This window comes from Mytilus trossulus, chromosome 2 (assembly GCF_036588685.1).
Source record: "Mytilus trossulus isolate FHL-02 chromosome 2, PNRI_Mtr1.1.1.hap1, whole genome shotgun sequence".
Lineage (NCBI taxonomy): Eukaryota > Metazoa > Mollusca > Bivalvia > Mytilida > Mytilidae > Mytilus > Mytilus trossulus.
This window is the reverse complement of record NC_086374.1, coordinates 68005554-68021991: the sequence shown is the minus strand read 5'-3', so window position 1 is coordinate 68021991 and position 16438 is coordinate 68005554. Positions and strand designations below refer to the sequence as shown.

The 16438-nt window shown below is 30.8% G+C and overlaps 1 protein-coding gene across 1 annotated transcript in view; it reads right to left on the bottom strand.

Annotated features, from left to right (window-relative positions):
- Positions 1-216: 216 nt before the first annotated feature.
- LOC134707858 (secretin receptor-like) overlaps positions 217-16438 on the bottom strand; it is a 62486-nt gene continuing 46264 nt past the window's right edge. The window contains exons 6-13 of the mRNA XM_063567960.1: positions 15078-15246; positions 14523-14679; positions 8757-8817; positions 8261-8330; positions 6631-6719; positions 3091-3232; positions 1875-1916; positions 217-1048 (exon numbers count right to left, since the gene is read on the bottom strand). Of these exons, the coding sequence (XP_063424030.1) occupies positions 695-1048; positions 1875-1916; positions 3091-3232; positions 6631-6719; positions 8261-8330; positions 8757-8817; positions 14523-14679; positions 15078-15246 (1084 nt within the window). The 3' untranslated portion in view covers positions 217-694. The remainder of the gene's footprint in view (positions 1049-1874; positions 1917-3090; positions 3233-6630; positions 6720-8260; positions 8331-8756; positions 8818-14522; positions 14680-15077; positions 15247-16438) is intronic.

Below are 16438 nucleotides of genomic sequence, written 5' to 3'. Positions count from 1 at the left end.
CTACAAACTGTATAACTTCGAATATTAAAAAGTTTCTGATATCTTTTAAGCAATTAAAAAAGATATTACATTTTTACTAGAAAACATCGTGTCTATGTTTATGAATTTTGTACAGTCATTTGTGTGCTAGTCGTCACGGTGTGACTTCAATAGAGTTTTAATTGCTATAATCAGTTGTCAACCATAAATATAAAATATGTCTTTATAGAACAAAGATTGCTATTCTGTATACTTTATTTTCAAAACATTTGTTCACAAAAATAATGCTTTTAAAATTTTTGTACACTAGCATTTAATTACCATTTAAAGCACACCCCCTGCATGACTTGAATCACTAAATATTTTAGTTGTTACAATTGTATCCATGTTATTACATTACTGTGATTCATTTAATTTGTTGTTTTTCACAAAATAACTACTTTACGCTGGATTATAAAAGATCTTGATATCACTTAGTATAATTCAATCTGTTTAAGAAAGCAATATGATTATATGTTTTACTCTAATTGACAATTTTTCTTAAAACAAATACGTGTTATCTTGTAACATAATCACAATCTTTAACAGAGAAACAACTTGATTCCATTAATACTGCTCTGTGATTTGAATTATTATCAAATCCTACATTTTTTGTAAAGTCGTCTGTAATTAAATAGCATTTACTCCTCTGGCAGATTTATCTGAGCGGGTTTTTTCAAGTACGTGTGATATAAGCCTCTTCTAACTTCAGGTAACGACTCTCTCGGTCCTGTGTTGGCGACGAATTACTCGAACTTCGTGAATTTCTTACGTCTGAAGACTGAAATCGAATTCTTACATTAGGCACCATTTTAGATTTAGGCTTTTTGACACCATTTCTGTAATTCCTTCCTCCAACATTGTCATTGAGACAAATATCTGACTGTGTATTATCGATATTTGAGTGTCCTCTAGAACTCTGTGACCCGGTGTGACGCCATGTGGACAGCATGGCTGTACGAGTGTACATTGTGCTGTCGGTTCGACTTAAGGCATATTTGTACCAGCATTTTCGGATCTCTACATGAATCTGAAAAAAAGTTATTATTTTTTTTTTTATTATATACCACATACTTATAAATTGTAAATAGTTTGATAAAAGCTTTATTTGTGAAGTGAAATTGCTATTTGCATATCCCCACACTGTTCTCCATCTTCATATAGCCATTGTTGCTAAGTGACAGTACAACAATTATGACTACAATTTTTAGGCCGTATTTGTGGTTTTCTAAAGCATTATTCAACCTTGTCGGTAAAAAAACCAAAACAAGATACATTACATTAACATGTTCAAGTCCTGAATATCTATTCAATGTTTCGCCGGACGCTTAGCAATCATCCATCTACACCACCGTCAAGCTTTTTTGTGGGTTGGAATTTTGAACAAATTGTTTGATAAGAATCACAAGTTAACACATCAAATGCTGATGATAAAAGGAAGTGACCACAATGCACTTACACGTAAACTCGTGCTGACCCGCAAAGTCATTGACCAATAAGAAAAATGATATCCAATCATGCATTGGTCATAAATGAAATTTCTTTGAACGCGAAAACAAGTTATCTAATTTCAACAATTTAACGTTTAGTTAAGTAGGACACTCTGACCCTTTGACCAGACTAGAGACATCATGCATTTACAGTATTAATAGCTCACTCTTTTATTTAAGTCGGTTAGTAATAACCAATTAAAACAGAATTATATTCTCTGCTGTCTTAATTTTTTTTATTCCGCTTAATTATCAATTAGCAAATAAAATTGGTTATATTTTTGCCTTTACAAAGAGGTTACTTATCTACAAGCCAAGAAAAGACTATATATATTTGCCTTTACGACAGCATAATAAATCAAGTACCTCCTCATTCAGGAAGCAAAATACAATCGCCAACAGAAGACCCTGAAAAGATAAAAAAAAACATGTTCTATCGGAAAGGACAAATATTCAAGTATAAATGTATGCAGGTTTATGGACACATAAATCTTTTACATTACTTAAAGTCTTTGTGTATTATTTTTTTTAGGAATTTTGGTCCTCAATTTGTTACTTTATTTGGCCTTTTTTTTTTTTTTTTTTTTTAACTTTTTTGGATTCGAGCGTCAATGATGAGTCTTTTGTAGACAAAACGCGCGTCTAGCGTATTTACAAAATTTAGTCCTGTTATCTATAATGAGTTTTTTCACATGTATGTTCTACGTTTTCCGTACAGGAATTGAGCATGTTTAAAATTCATTGTGTGCAGAGTGGGTATGGTTCACGTTTATTTTGTGCGCAGATGGTATGTTTGACATTTTCTGAAAAAATAAATTGTAGGTTTCCAAAGTAAAGGTCTATTAAAACATGACTATTTAAACATCGCTGTTTTTATGCTCTGGTTGTGTTCTATAGTATCTTATTTTGATTAGGTTAGAGTTTATCAGTCTTAAGATCTATGCTCTGGTTGTTCTTTGTACGATTGTTGTTTTTGTCGAATTTCGTTTTTTACAAAGGCTTTATTACAGTTTGTTTTCGACTAAATAAGTAAGTCTCTCCCATTGATATATTTCGCCTTACTTGTTTTACACATTAGAATTTAACGAAAATACACGTACTGTCGAAGGATTCATTTTAAAAGAAAAACATGACAACCAAACGCAATCATTTCATTAGTCAGTACTTAAGTCGAATCTATAAAAGTACCACTTTATAAATAATTAGAAAGGATGAATTTACGTCAAATAACATTGTAAAGATTTATAGTTTTTCTTTAAAAACTGAGATCTGCATTCGATGTACTTTTTATTCAATCTTAAAAAGATTACTTAATCAAGATTTAATCAAACAGTTTGACTCTCCTTGTTAGTATGATGTAATGTTGTAGTGGTTCTTAATGCATTTAAAGTTTAACTCTATATCTATTGCTCTTTTCGAATATTCTTGCACTAAGGAAAAGTAAGGTATTTTGTCATTTCATCGATGACATTTTAAATCTATGACAATTAAAGATAAGTATGTTTGTATCTTCTTATAATTAATAAATCATGATATCTTAATTAACCTAAAGTTGCTTTTTGAGAATTATAACTAAACGTACCTGAAAAGAATTATAAAACATTTCAGCATACATGACTACTACATCTCTTTCTTCGTTCAACTTTGGATTATACAGAAACGAAAATACAATGTAAAGGACTCCAAATAACGGTATCAAAACAACTATGAACTTTGAAAGTTTCCTAGAAATAAAAGTTTACAAATAATTAAAACATGATATTCATTAAACAACTTAATTATTGTGCTACAGCATTTAAAAGCAAATGCACTAAAAAAAAAGACGAATATAAATGTTCACGATTGTTGCAAAAACTTCTTATTGGAAAGTGTTCTTTCAATAAGTTATCAATTGTATTGACAGCACATCCCTCCCCCACCCCCTCAACAAAATATATAAAAACTCCAAATAAAACAATAAACAAATATAATTATTGGTTGAAGAAACTGACAACAAACAGTTCGTTTATTATACACCTACAGTAACACCGATCTACATATTGATGAAACGAAGGCATATGAGTATTTGTACTATTTTGGATTAAAATAAAGCCTAAATAAAAATTGAATCCTATACGTTAGCTTATTGATACATATCCAGAACAAATATAACAATTTTAATTTTATGAATATACTGTATGAGCTATCGTCATGCGGTAACAAGGATTCATTATTTTGATATTTTTTTAAATTCTCCTTCTCTTCCCGAAAATATATGTTACAACCACTTACACTTGTCGAATTGTAAAATATTGATTTTCTTTTAGAAAAACATTTTATTTTTCTTCATTCAAGTGTAGTAACTTTGGAATAGAATCAAGCTAAACGAACCTCAATGTTTTATATTTGAAAAGGAAAAGTTTCTTTGGCCTTGTTTAGAGATTAACTTGTTGGTGAACTTTTATTATTTTGACCTGGTCATGTAAATTAGTTACTGACAGACTTGTTATGAATTTTTACCCTAAAAAGAATCTTCTAAGAGGTCTTTTGGCACTTTGATTTAATAAACCAATTTGATTATGTGATCGATTAGCAGAGATATTGCTGTTCATAAGTAAATGACATCATTCTACTTGAACAATCTAAACTAGTTGTGGTATTTAGAAAATACAAGGCGACTACCGCAGCACAGCTTTCCCCAAAGACTTAATAAAATTACCATCCCAGACATCAATTTATGGAAAATAGCTAATTGAATTTTTGGTACATGATAGCAATTTTAATGTTTTATCTTGCATATAGGATATAGACACTTCAGAAAGAAAACATATTTTAATAAAGGCATTATTAATGAAATTTGTAAATAATTATTCATCAAAAGGCACTATGTCAATTACCTAGAAGAGAAAGCGACAATGGGACGTGTCTCATAAAGTTGTGACCACAACACAATTTAATATACTGCACTCGTATGTTAATTGTTATGTCATTTTCAACCTACTATATTTGATGACTTTTTAGAGAAATCACTAAGCATGAAATATTTGTCAAAATGGTTATTGGATAAGAATTTGCAAGAACTGAAATTATTTTTTATCAGGATATGGTGTACTACTTTGGGCAAAATAATATAATATAAAAATAGGGGATGAGGTTTAAGCGCAACTAATACAACTCTTCTTTATAGACAAACGGACAAAACTAAACTATTGCAGGTCGCTGCAATGCTTCAACAATACAAATCCATACTGTATATAGTAGGCAATCACATGCCCGAGATTATGACAAAATGTGAAACATAAAATATTGGCACGAACTATACTTATTTGACATATAGTTTTGGTATCTTTTATTCGATTCGGCTTCCAGTTGTTTTAATCTGAGCTTCACAATTTTACTTATGTAAACTAAACACGCGTCTGGCTTTTAGAAATAAAAACGTGCTTTTAGGGTCTATTTTACCATCTCTAAATTGTATGAGGAAATATTTACTGTATCATGCTCATTTCTGTTAGTATATCATCTTTATCGCAAATCAAACAAAAATCAATTTTGGTTATAGCAATACAGACACAAAACAAACATAAGAAATTCTAAGCAATAACAATATACATTTTAATAGGTCATGTGTATCACGCATTATACAATTATAGGATTATAGGTTCATACTGCAGAGAAAGCCAAATAATAAACAAACAAAAATGTGTCGACTAGCTTCCTGCTTCTATACATTACTTACTGTCGAGTATATTTACTCTAAATTACACATTTGTTTCAAACTATACAAATCAAGACATATCAATAAGCATATGTCTATATAAATTGATACTCAAATTGTTCGTAACTGGCAAAGAAAAACTAATTTTTAGAAACATGCGTCCTTTTGTAATTGTCAGGCGAAACACAAATGCACAGAATGTTATAATAAATGAACTTTCAAAAAAGCATTAAATTTTTTTAATGGGAAATCGACATTCAGCTTGAAGAGTCCGGTAATACAAATTATTTCTTGTCTAAAATGAAATAAAACAAAAAAAGACAATCCAATTACGCTTGTTAAGCCATTTGACGTAATCTTATCAAAGAAAAAATATGCAAAATGAATATATGCACAACATACATGTAAAAGTAGTAGACATTCATTCACTTATCAATATACAAAATATTTGTTGGAGCCAACCATTTTACGCCTTCGAAGATAAGTTCTTCTCATTCATCATCGTGTGATGAAAAATGATGCGAGCACTGTTTAATATGCAGCCAAAGCATGCTTTCCTGTTAAAATCGTTTTCATATATGTAAATAAACTCATCATAGATATCAGGACTATACAAAAAGTAAAATCACAAAAATACTGAACTCCAAGGAAAATTCAAAACGAAAAGTTCCTAATCAAATGGCAAAATCAAAGGATAAAATACATCAAACGAATGGACAACAACTGTCATATACTTAAGACAGGCATTTTCAAATGTAGAAAATGATAGATTGAACCTGGTTTTATAGTGCTAAACCTGTCAATTTTATGACAGTCGCATCAAATTCCATTATTAACAGACATAATCGGTACAATATAATCATAATATGCACAGTCTATCTGCTGACTAAATATAAATTCGATATGCTTAGTAGTACTGTCGATTAGCTTCCTGCTTCTAAACATTCCGTGATGTCGAATATGTACTTGTAAAATTTGAATTACTAGTTTGTCTCAAACAGTAATTTTTTAAACGTCCATAAATATATAATATTTACTATCCATCACTATCAAGAACCAAATATGGAGTACTGCTTTAGAGCAGTTCATACGAGAATTGTGACGGAAATGTTATTTTGTGACGAACGAACGACCGTACGAACAGAAAAGATAAATGCAATATAGCCAATATAGCCTTTTTGTATATATAAGACCATTTAACTTAGTTTTTACGTTTGAAAGTTTTAACACTCGTCATTTGTGGGGCTCCCTTTATACATGTAGCATGCTGGTCGATGTGAGCCAAGGCTCCGCGTTAAAGACCGTACTTTGACTTACAATGGTTGACTTTTACAAATTGTGACATGAATGGAGAGTTCTATCTTTGGCACTCATACCAAATCTTCTTATATCTATGACCTCTTATATTTTGTCATAATAACTTACCTAATCTTTCTACTGCCAGTTACTCGCTTATTTGTATGCACTCTTTTATACAAAACTCGTACTAAATCAACGAAGAAAATGAAGTTTATCTGTAAAGATGTGCAAAGTGTGAATCAGTGAATATTCATGGAGTGTGTTATAACCTTATTCTAGAAGCATATCATGACCGTCAACAATAAAAGACAGCAATTGTGTTGTAACTTACACTGTGCTGTATTGTTTAAAAAACAGTTCAGCATGTATTAAATGATGTAATGCAATTAGATACTAAATGTGGTGCAATTATTAACAAAGTCGAAGGAGTCTATAAATAGGCAACAATAAAGATAAAAAAAAATTGATGAGATAAAAAATACCACAATTTTCCATTCAAATAGGATCATTCGTCTTGTTTACATGTATCATAAACTTCGGTGTGTAGATTGTCATTAGAAAACTTGGCATTGATGTATTTAGTGAGACGAATTAAGAATGATAAATTCCTTTGATGTATTTAAAAAAAACGTAATAATGAACTGGTCAGCCAGCAATGTTTTGTCGGATTTTAACGCAATTAACCAAAACCAATGTTCAAAACAGTAAAGAATAAACCTACAATAAGTTCAACACAGTAAGTTCTATTGAGAGTATAACAAGGAATGTTCTACATTGTGTAATGTAATCTACAAAATGTATGTTACAAGCCAAAACATAAATGGCTTTAAACATTTCTTTGCATGTACAAGTGTAATAAGTTTTATTTAGTTTAGACATCTATCTATCCATTTATAAAAAGGTTAAGTATAAGAATAAGGAGATCTAGTATTATAACAAATGTTTTGATATGTTTGCAGTAAATCGAAATATATATCTATAATACTAAAATTACGAGGTCCATTTTGTCAGCCGTCATCACGTAAAAACGACGAATCAAAGAATTCAACTTTATATATAACTAATATAGTACAAAGGTGTAGATTAAAAATTACACCACTCCAGGCGTTTTTGTTTTCCACGTAAATAATATTGCCAATAATTAAGAAGTTCCGGGTCGAGTCCGATACCGATACCAATAGTATATTCATCTGTTACCTATTAGCTTATCTGTACGTTCTGCATTTGACAGGCGCACCACCAAACGGTGTATTCAGGATATGCTATATACAAGGGTCATAATCACAGGGTTGACACTACTAAATTGTCAAATTGTTACCTATTGTAGTATTTTAATCAGTAGGACTTTATAAGATAACAATACGAATACTAAAAATAAGGCGTATAGGTACAGTTTTCAATTTGTTAGCTGGCATGACGTAAAACAGTGAATCAAAGAATTCAACTTTATTTATAACTAATATAGGACAATGCTGTTGATTAGAAAAATACTCCATCCCTGGACCTTTTGTTTTCCAAATAATTAATATTACCAATAATTGATAAGTTCCAGTTAGACGGGTTCAAACAGAAAGATTTGAAAGCAGAGAAAACTGTGATAACTATCTTATAATCGGCATGACTTTATCAGATGACAATACTAATACAAAAATAAGTCTTGCGCATAGTTATATACTTTAATTCAGTCACGGACCCGCGATATCACGGGTGTGTTCTAGTATTTATTAGTAAAACGCCACAAAGAGTTTATAATTACCCCATTGATAAGAAGGACAGGTCCAGTGATGATCCACTGATAGTCTGTATTGCCAGTCCAATTCCAGCAACTTAAACACAAAAAAAAGGATTCTATAAAATTAAAAATGCACAATACTGATCAACTTAGTATGGAATTGAATAAGTCCATTGCATTGATGTATACTATACACAAATTATAAATTACTTAAAATTATTACATAAAAGATATATAAAAAAGAAAAGAAGCCAAATGAGACATCAATTAACAGCTAACCGTACGGCCTTCAACCATGAGAAAAACACATACCAAATAGTTAGATTTATAAGGCCCCGAAATCACAGATGTAAAAAAAAATCATACGAGAAAACTATATAACGCCCCTATTAATGTCAAAAACAAATATTATTGAATATTCCTTTGATATCATCCGCCTTTCTTTTAAAATATGTATCTAAAATAAAACGTATATTATTTCCTTTCATATGGCTTCAAAATTCAAAATAGCATGACTTACTAAACGTCTTCAAGCTCTATTCGTACAATAATCCATGGTATCACAAATAACAACGGGGTAACTGTAAAATATAACGTCATTTAATAAATAGTGGTTAATTAAGGTGACAGTAGTTTACCAATATTCAAACTTCGATTCTAACATGACGTCCTTCAAACGCTTTTAGTACACACCCGTGGTAAAATATGAATATATTGCATTGTCTGTTCCTATTGTACTCCCACGCCATATTTTTTTTATGAATGAAGTACCCAACGTCATAGAATGATGACGTAATAATTTAAGCCTTTTACGGGAAAATACATGCTTTAGATACAGAAAATCATCACAACAAGGAAACGTAAACAAATGATGCTAAAATGTTGTATACACCAATTTTTCATACATAAGAGACAGATAAGTAAATTATCATTAAAATTCATTCAAATCTATCTAAATACGTTATTGTAAATAGTTTGAGCATGTCGCTTATTATGTTTGCTCCGTTCTTTTACGCCAATCTAAATGTGCGTTAATTTATGGGAACGGCAAATAGTTGCCTCTACCTAAAGCGCTTCGATCCAATAGAATTACCGTATTTGTCCTATTAGAATCGAAATAATTCATGGGGGCTTGAATATATCTAGATTTTACCACGGATTGTCCCTTTATGCCGATGTTTTACCCCTCGCTATCGCTCAGGGTAAAATATTTATCATAAAGGGCCAACCGGTGGTAAAATCACGATATATTCGAGCCCCCATGAATTATTTCTTAAATATCGTACAGGGAGAACAAACAAAAAATGGGGATTGGATGAACTCCAAAAGAGAAAGTTCTAATGCGCCGACATGGTAAGTGTCTCCTGCTAGGAATGTATCACCTGCCATGCAAATTCACACTCATTCATTATATTTCAACCTGGAAAAGGACACAATGGGTAAAATACAGGTCAGACGACTATTCTGGTATCTATAGATCCTATATGTCGAAATTATATCGCTAGTTATATGAGACACCGACAAATTGTTTCGTTCAACAACTTCGTAATGGTGACCTTAAAACTATGTACTGGTATGTCGTTTTTTCCGCATTACTCTGTAGAAACATTTGTGTGTAAAGACCACCCCCCACCCCCTTTTTTAACTGAGTCCGTATCGTGTGAACAAGCAAGATCGTCACGTTACAACTGTATATGTTACCCTTTGTGATGGAACAGAAATACTTTACTGCTGATAGGAAGTAAACATTTAGAAGGTTAAACATCATTTCGTTTGTTATATTTTCTAGTATTCTACATTGTTCTACCTATATCAATATCATTAAACGGATTGTGATATGAAAGAGATCATTTGTTTTTAGTATTATCCTTAATATCAAGTTCACTTGATGATATAAACTAACATAAAAATGTGTGTCATTGAGTTATAGAACATGGAAAATATATCGGGAAATGAAATAAAAAATTCATTTCAAGATATGATAGCAACTTTTTGGCTTTTAAAAGGTTCTTGAGGAACTCTTTTTCGTGTGGAAAAAACAAAATTGGCCCGTCCCGTAGTGTTGTATAATTAGTGGTCATTTGAGTACCAGGCGTTCACAAAAATATAAAATTCACTCAAAACAAAACAAATATTGTGTCGATCTAACAGTCTATGATAGCATCTTAGGTGCGTTTGTTGTTGGAATCCATCTGGTTCTTCACAAAGTAACCGTTTTTACGAACTTGAGACCAGATATTTGTATCTAAGTTTCTATTTTTTGGTAGAAAAAACTCTGTTTATTTAAACAATTTAATCGACTTTTCAATCAAGAAAAGCGAAAATAAAATCAAAATTGTAAAAACTCTTTGTTGAAGATTTAGATGTAGATAATTCCTAATTCAAGAAAACCATATCTGATTGACTCATCTGGTTAAATATATCTCATCCGCAAACTTCTGACGTCTATTTTTTTACTGTACACTACATTTTGACTACCAAGCTTTCCCTTTATAAAATATTTTGGTATCCAGTTTAAAAAATGGGAGATTTCAACTTTTTGTTATAGGATAAGTGATTTTTTTCGTGAATAATGTATGGGTGTATGTGGGATTGTCAGCTGTCAGTGAATTCCTAGTTCATAGATTCATTCCGAACAATGGTATTTGAAAATGAAATTAATCTTGCTGGAGGATTTGTCTGCTGGAAAAACAACATAATTAATTTGGAGACAAGATAAAGCCATCAACAACCTCATAAAAGGGAATGAAACCAGTGACCTCTTTGTACATCGTTGATATCGAATGCGCTTCTGAATGTATGAGCGAACAGCTTTGATCCGTTCAGATAAAGTGTCAGATTTGTTTAACTGGCAAGTGCGTTACCAATTAATTGGCATTGTCAATAATTGTATCCATCAGTTACCTGTTATTCTTTTTCTAGTTGATGGTAGGATATATTCGATATTTCTGGCCTTTGGCTAACAACTTTAAGTTGTTCATTTTTTACAATGTCATGGCCTCCAGTTGTAAACTGGACAGCGTGACTATATTTAATGGGGTGTTTGGACACTCGATTTAAGAACAAGTCAACAAAGAAATATCACCATACGATTAAGATACTCAAGCGAACAAAATGGTTCGTTTATATTGAAACTAGAACACATATTGATCAATTTTATACTACACTATTACGTAATGGATTTCCGATTATACTTAGGATATAACATATCCAATAAACATATTTGTTTTAGGTTGTACAGTAATATTCCTTAAGCAAAGCTGATAATCAACAATTAAGGTATGCAATAGACGCATTTCAATAATAGATTTTCATTCAGTGATACCCGAAGGCAACATAATTTAAAAATAAAAAAACCTGAACAAAGGGTCAACATTGTTTTACAAAGAAAAGGGAAGTGAAGTCAATATATGAAAGTAGCCTTAAAACTGGTTTAATTCGTGACAAAAACAGTGAAAGGTTTTATATAATAATAATTATATTAGATGTATGTTTCATTATAATACGCTATTAAGATTGGCTAACTGCACATCACATGTTATTCCGTAAACAATTGCATGAGACAATAACATGTATCATGCATGATGACACGAGGTCCCACAATAAAGTGCACAGGTGAATTAAATAAAACTGGATAAAAATCGTGTTTGCATGATCCTAGCTAAAAACTGTAATTATAAGTATTGAATGCTTCTTGTTGTAACTTTATAGGGTTGTAAAAGCGTTGCCTGTGCGTACATTTTTAGAATGAAACGCTTCCGCGCTTCATACAAAATGTACTTCGGTCAACGCTTTTACACCCCAATAAAACAAAAAGAAGCATTCAATTCTTAAATATTACATATAAGTAGGTTAATATAAAACAATTGCGTAAGATATGACAAATGGCAAACGTTCTTTACTTATATAAATGTAAATAATGCTTCTTTGCACTTTAGTAAAGTTATAGTCTCAAATATACATATTTAAACCAAACCCTCAATATTGAATTGTTATGTAACGCAAGTCTGCTGTGCGAACTGATTTTCTTTAAACAACGTTTGAGTAATGTGTTTATTAAAAGGTTATAAGCAAAATCATAGACTTTAATTCTCCCCGAGTTTCGTGATTCTCTTTTTTTTTTAACTCCGGAAACCTCTGAAATACTTTACAAATTATATCTTAATTTCTGTTTAACACTCTACAGATACCTTTTAATTTCCGATTTAATTGCATTGTGGGTTACATGGAAGGCTAAATAAATAAATTTTGTTTTTACGTGTGGTGGGCGATCATTAACTTATATCGTTTTATTCTGATTTGCACGATTATATCATGTACAATATTGACTCTATCTAAACCATTTTTATGTTATAGATATACGATCATTCTTCATTCATTTGAAAGTAATTCAAAATGACCTATTTTATTAAAATAGTTTGTAGAATTAAGAACCATGACTAAAAAAATATTCATAAGTCATAATTTACGAACGAATATTTAAAGCTGGAAATTTGTTCAGCTTGTTATATACTCGTTGTATAATTCCACTAGCATTGAAGATTTTAGATGCATATCAAAAAAAGAAAAAGTGAAAACCTAATATTCAGTGGGTGATAATTTTCCTATTGAAACCATAGGAATTTTAGGTTGGACAGTGTAGTCTCTGCTCCATTACTTTCACTTTCTTTAGAAATGAAATCCAGTGATAAGATGGTTAACATTTCAGTTTAATTTCCGTTATTTAGATGATGTTCTCATACTTGGTTAAAAAAACAATTTACGATGAAACAGATGATGTACTCTTCCCAATTGTGAACTTTCCATATATATTTAACACCATTCCTTGATAGATGTTAGAAGACATACTCGTTGAACATACCAATTTTCAAAGCAAAAATTTATATTGATATGAGGATGGCTGATAATGTCATTCCAAAAACAATTAACGTACAACGGGTAAAAGACATACTCTTTGAACGGATCAATTTTAAAAACAAAAATTCATGATTTAAAATACGGTTCTTTGAAATTTGTTTTAAGAAGCAAATCCCACCGGACATGTATAACGCGAACGGAAGTACATTGTACTGAAAGGAGTAACAGAAATTTAAAAACCATTTAAATACATCCTTTAATGTTCTTGGTAGTCGTTTAAATGCATAACATCGCTAAAAAAATGTAGTAGTTTGCAGTTAAAATCTTTCTTGGTAACAGAAAATAGGATATTCATTAAACTGTTTCCTACCAAACCCAATTGCTTTTAGTTAAGACGAAAATAATTGAAGCTATGAAATACTTTTCGATACTGCTGGATTAATTTAAATTTGCTGATTAGGTTAGAAACGTTTAAATTGTACATTGGTAAGGAAATCATATGGGCATGTGTACCCAATTTTTCAAAGCATACCAGTTAACTTGATTGTGTTTATCACGGTACTTGATAATCCCTAATTCATGTATATGGTTTTGATGTTATATATATATTATATTTGTTATTCTCGTGGGATTTTGTCTATGTGTGTTACATTTTAGTGTTATGTCGTTGTTCTCCTCTTATATTTAAGGCGTTTCCCTCGGTTTTAGTTTTTTACCCCGATTTTGTTTTTTGTCCATGGATTTATGAGTTTTGAACAGCGGTATACTACTGTTGCCTTTATTTATTAATAACTTTAGTTCTTTGATTTTGTATATGCGATATGTTCTCTCTAGATAAATTAGTTATGGTATATTAGATGTTTTGAACGTGATGTTTATAATATAAGTTATACTAGTTTAATAGAACCGTTTTACTATTTGTAAGCCCACTTTTTTCTTATACCATTCACCGGTCAACTTTGATAGTGACAATAGTTAATGTTGGCCAAGGTTTTGTTGAGAAAATTTGAAGTGACAACAGGGTTTAAGACAGCTTAATTGGAATTCTAGGAAACATGTCTGCACCGCATACTGTAATAGTATGTAGTTTATAGACAATGAAGCATAAACAAGATGAAAAAAATATATTAAAAAACCAATATACGTCATCTATTCTTATGAATGTTGTATAACACCAAAAAACAAGTGTAGCCATGTAATGTTTTATTCCTTGTTTTATTTTACAACAATAGAAATTGGTCAGATTAATAGTGATATTACATTAAGAGATCGACAACAAGAAGAAAACTATAAACCAAAGTAACACAACAAAAAAATAAAAATAATAAAAAGATTCAAGCTTCTGACATATTTGTAGATTAGTCAAATCCAAATAGTAAAATCAAATTATGCTTTGTATACTCCAATAAGCATGATAAGGTATACTTACACCAACCAATTATCATATACATCTTTACACCATGCCTCTCTGTGAAAAGTGTCTTGTATACCAACATATGTAAATATAAGGCCTCCGTAAAAATCCATGTGCATGTTACTGTTACACCGTATAATAGTAAACAGTAGATTAATTTACACTCCCAGTGCTATAAAAAAAACAAAGGACAAACATTCAGTACCAAAGAGAAGGAAGGTATGGATAGTTTTACAATGTAATTCACAATTTGTCAGTATTTGAAAAGTAAATAAAAATCTTGCTCTTCCGAGTACGTATTTTATTGGTCTGTTTAACTTTTTTTTAGATCCGAGCGTCACTGATGAGTCATTTGTAGACGAAACGCTCGTTTGGCGCAAATACTGAGTTTCAATCATTACAATTATGCTTGATTTAAAAGATGATGGACTTTAATACCCTTCCCAGACATTCGAACAGTGCTATAGAGGATTTCACAACGAAATAAAAAAAAAGCAATTGTTTTCTTCTAAAATAGAAAAACATCAAAATTAATTGATTTTATTTGAGATGAACGTTCCTAATACTTACTGATCCCTCTTGTATAAATGTGATTCCTCCATTTGTCCCTCTTTTAACATCTTTGGATAACCCAAAACCATCAACAAAAAGGATATCCCGGATACAGGACATGGAAGCACGTAGAATGAAGGCAAAGAATAAGTTGATATGTAGTGTGTTGCTTTTAGAATAAAGCCGTCTATAAATAAAATAAAATAAAATAAAAAATATCAGGCTAAATCTAATTGATAGACTGTACATTATGTTTTTGTTTTATGTTGTCTGGTATATTTGGAATTATGCTCGAGTAGGGTGCAGTTTCGTCTGGCTCTTGTGAAGAAAATGGATTGTCTATTTGTGTATTCTATAATGCGTCAGTATAAACAAATTTTGTGCTGACACAATTTAGTATTTGTGTTTTGTAAACTGGTTTGTTTTTTACATTTGCTATTGCATTCTAAGTTTGGTTTCTACTTATAGGTTTGAAAGTCCCTTTTTTGTATAACTCTCCTCTCTACAATTTTTGTTTCATTAATTGCTAAATAAGTTGGAAAATCAAACAAGTGCTTTGTGGTTATTTAAAATTTAATTCATCTGCACAGGAAAATATAATGATGATGACAATGTTCAACGTGCAAGATTCAGATTATAATGATATTTGAATTGTAATTTTACAACTAGTTAGACAATTGTCCTTGTTGTAAACAATGACTTTTAAAACGTGCAATAAACTAACAATAAGAATTTTTAACTCTTACAAAAATGTTACTATTTTGACAAAGGCTTTGAAGTGGTTCAATTTTATTTCATCGTTTACACTAAAAAGTTCTTCCGCAGTAAGCGTAAACTCATAATAGCATGATATAAAATCGTTTATTACTTAATACGTTTTTAATTAGAGTATTAAGCAGATTTATTAAAGTATGCACTTAATCCAAAACCAAAACCTTAATTTAGAAAGGTTATGAGAAACACTACTGAAATCCTAATATTTAAGTTCTACGTTCGCTATTACGAATTTGTGTATCATTTCAGAGTCTCAATTTCTAAATGTAATCATTGACATTTTAACTAACACAATCTACAAGTCAACTATGTTACGGATTTTGTCGTGTTCCTGGTTTTGACCGTTATTATTGGATGCCACATTAGTATCAGGCGAAATACGAAGCATGCAAAGCGGAAGATTCTAACCCTATCGAACAATCGTTTTTAAATTCATTCAATCACCAATCATTCTTTATTCTTGAGTGTTTGTCTAGTGTCGATATTTCAATTGTTTTCCCATCATTCTTTTTTTCTGTAACCGTAGATTTTTGGCCCGCTAATTGCACAACTTTTTAAGGAAAACATTGTGTATCATTGCAATCCTGTGAACTATATTATTTCAA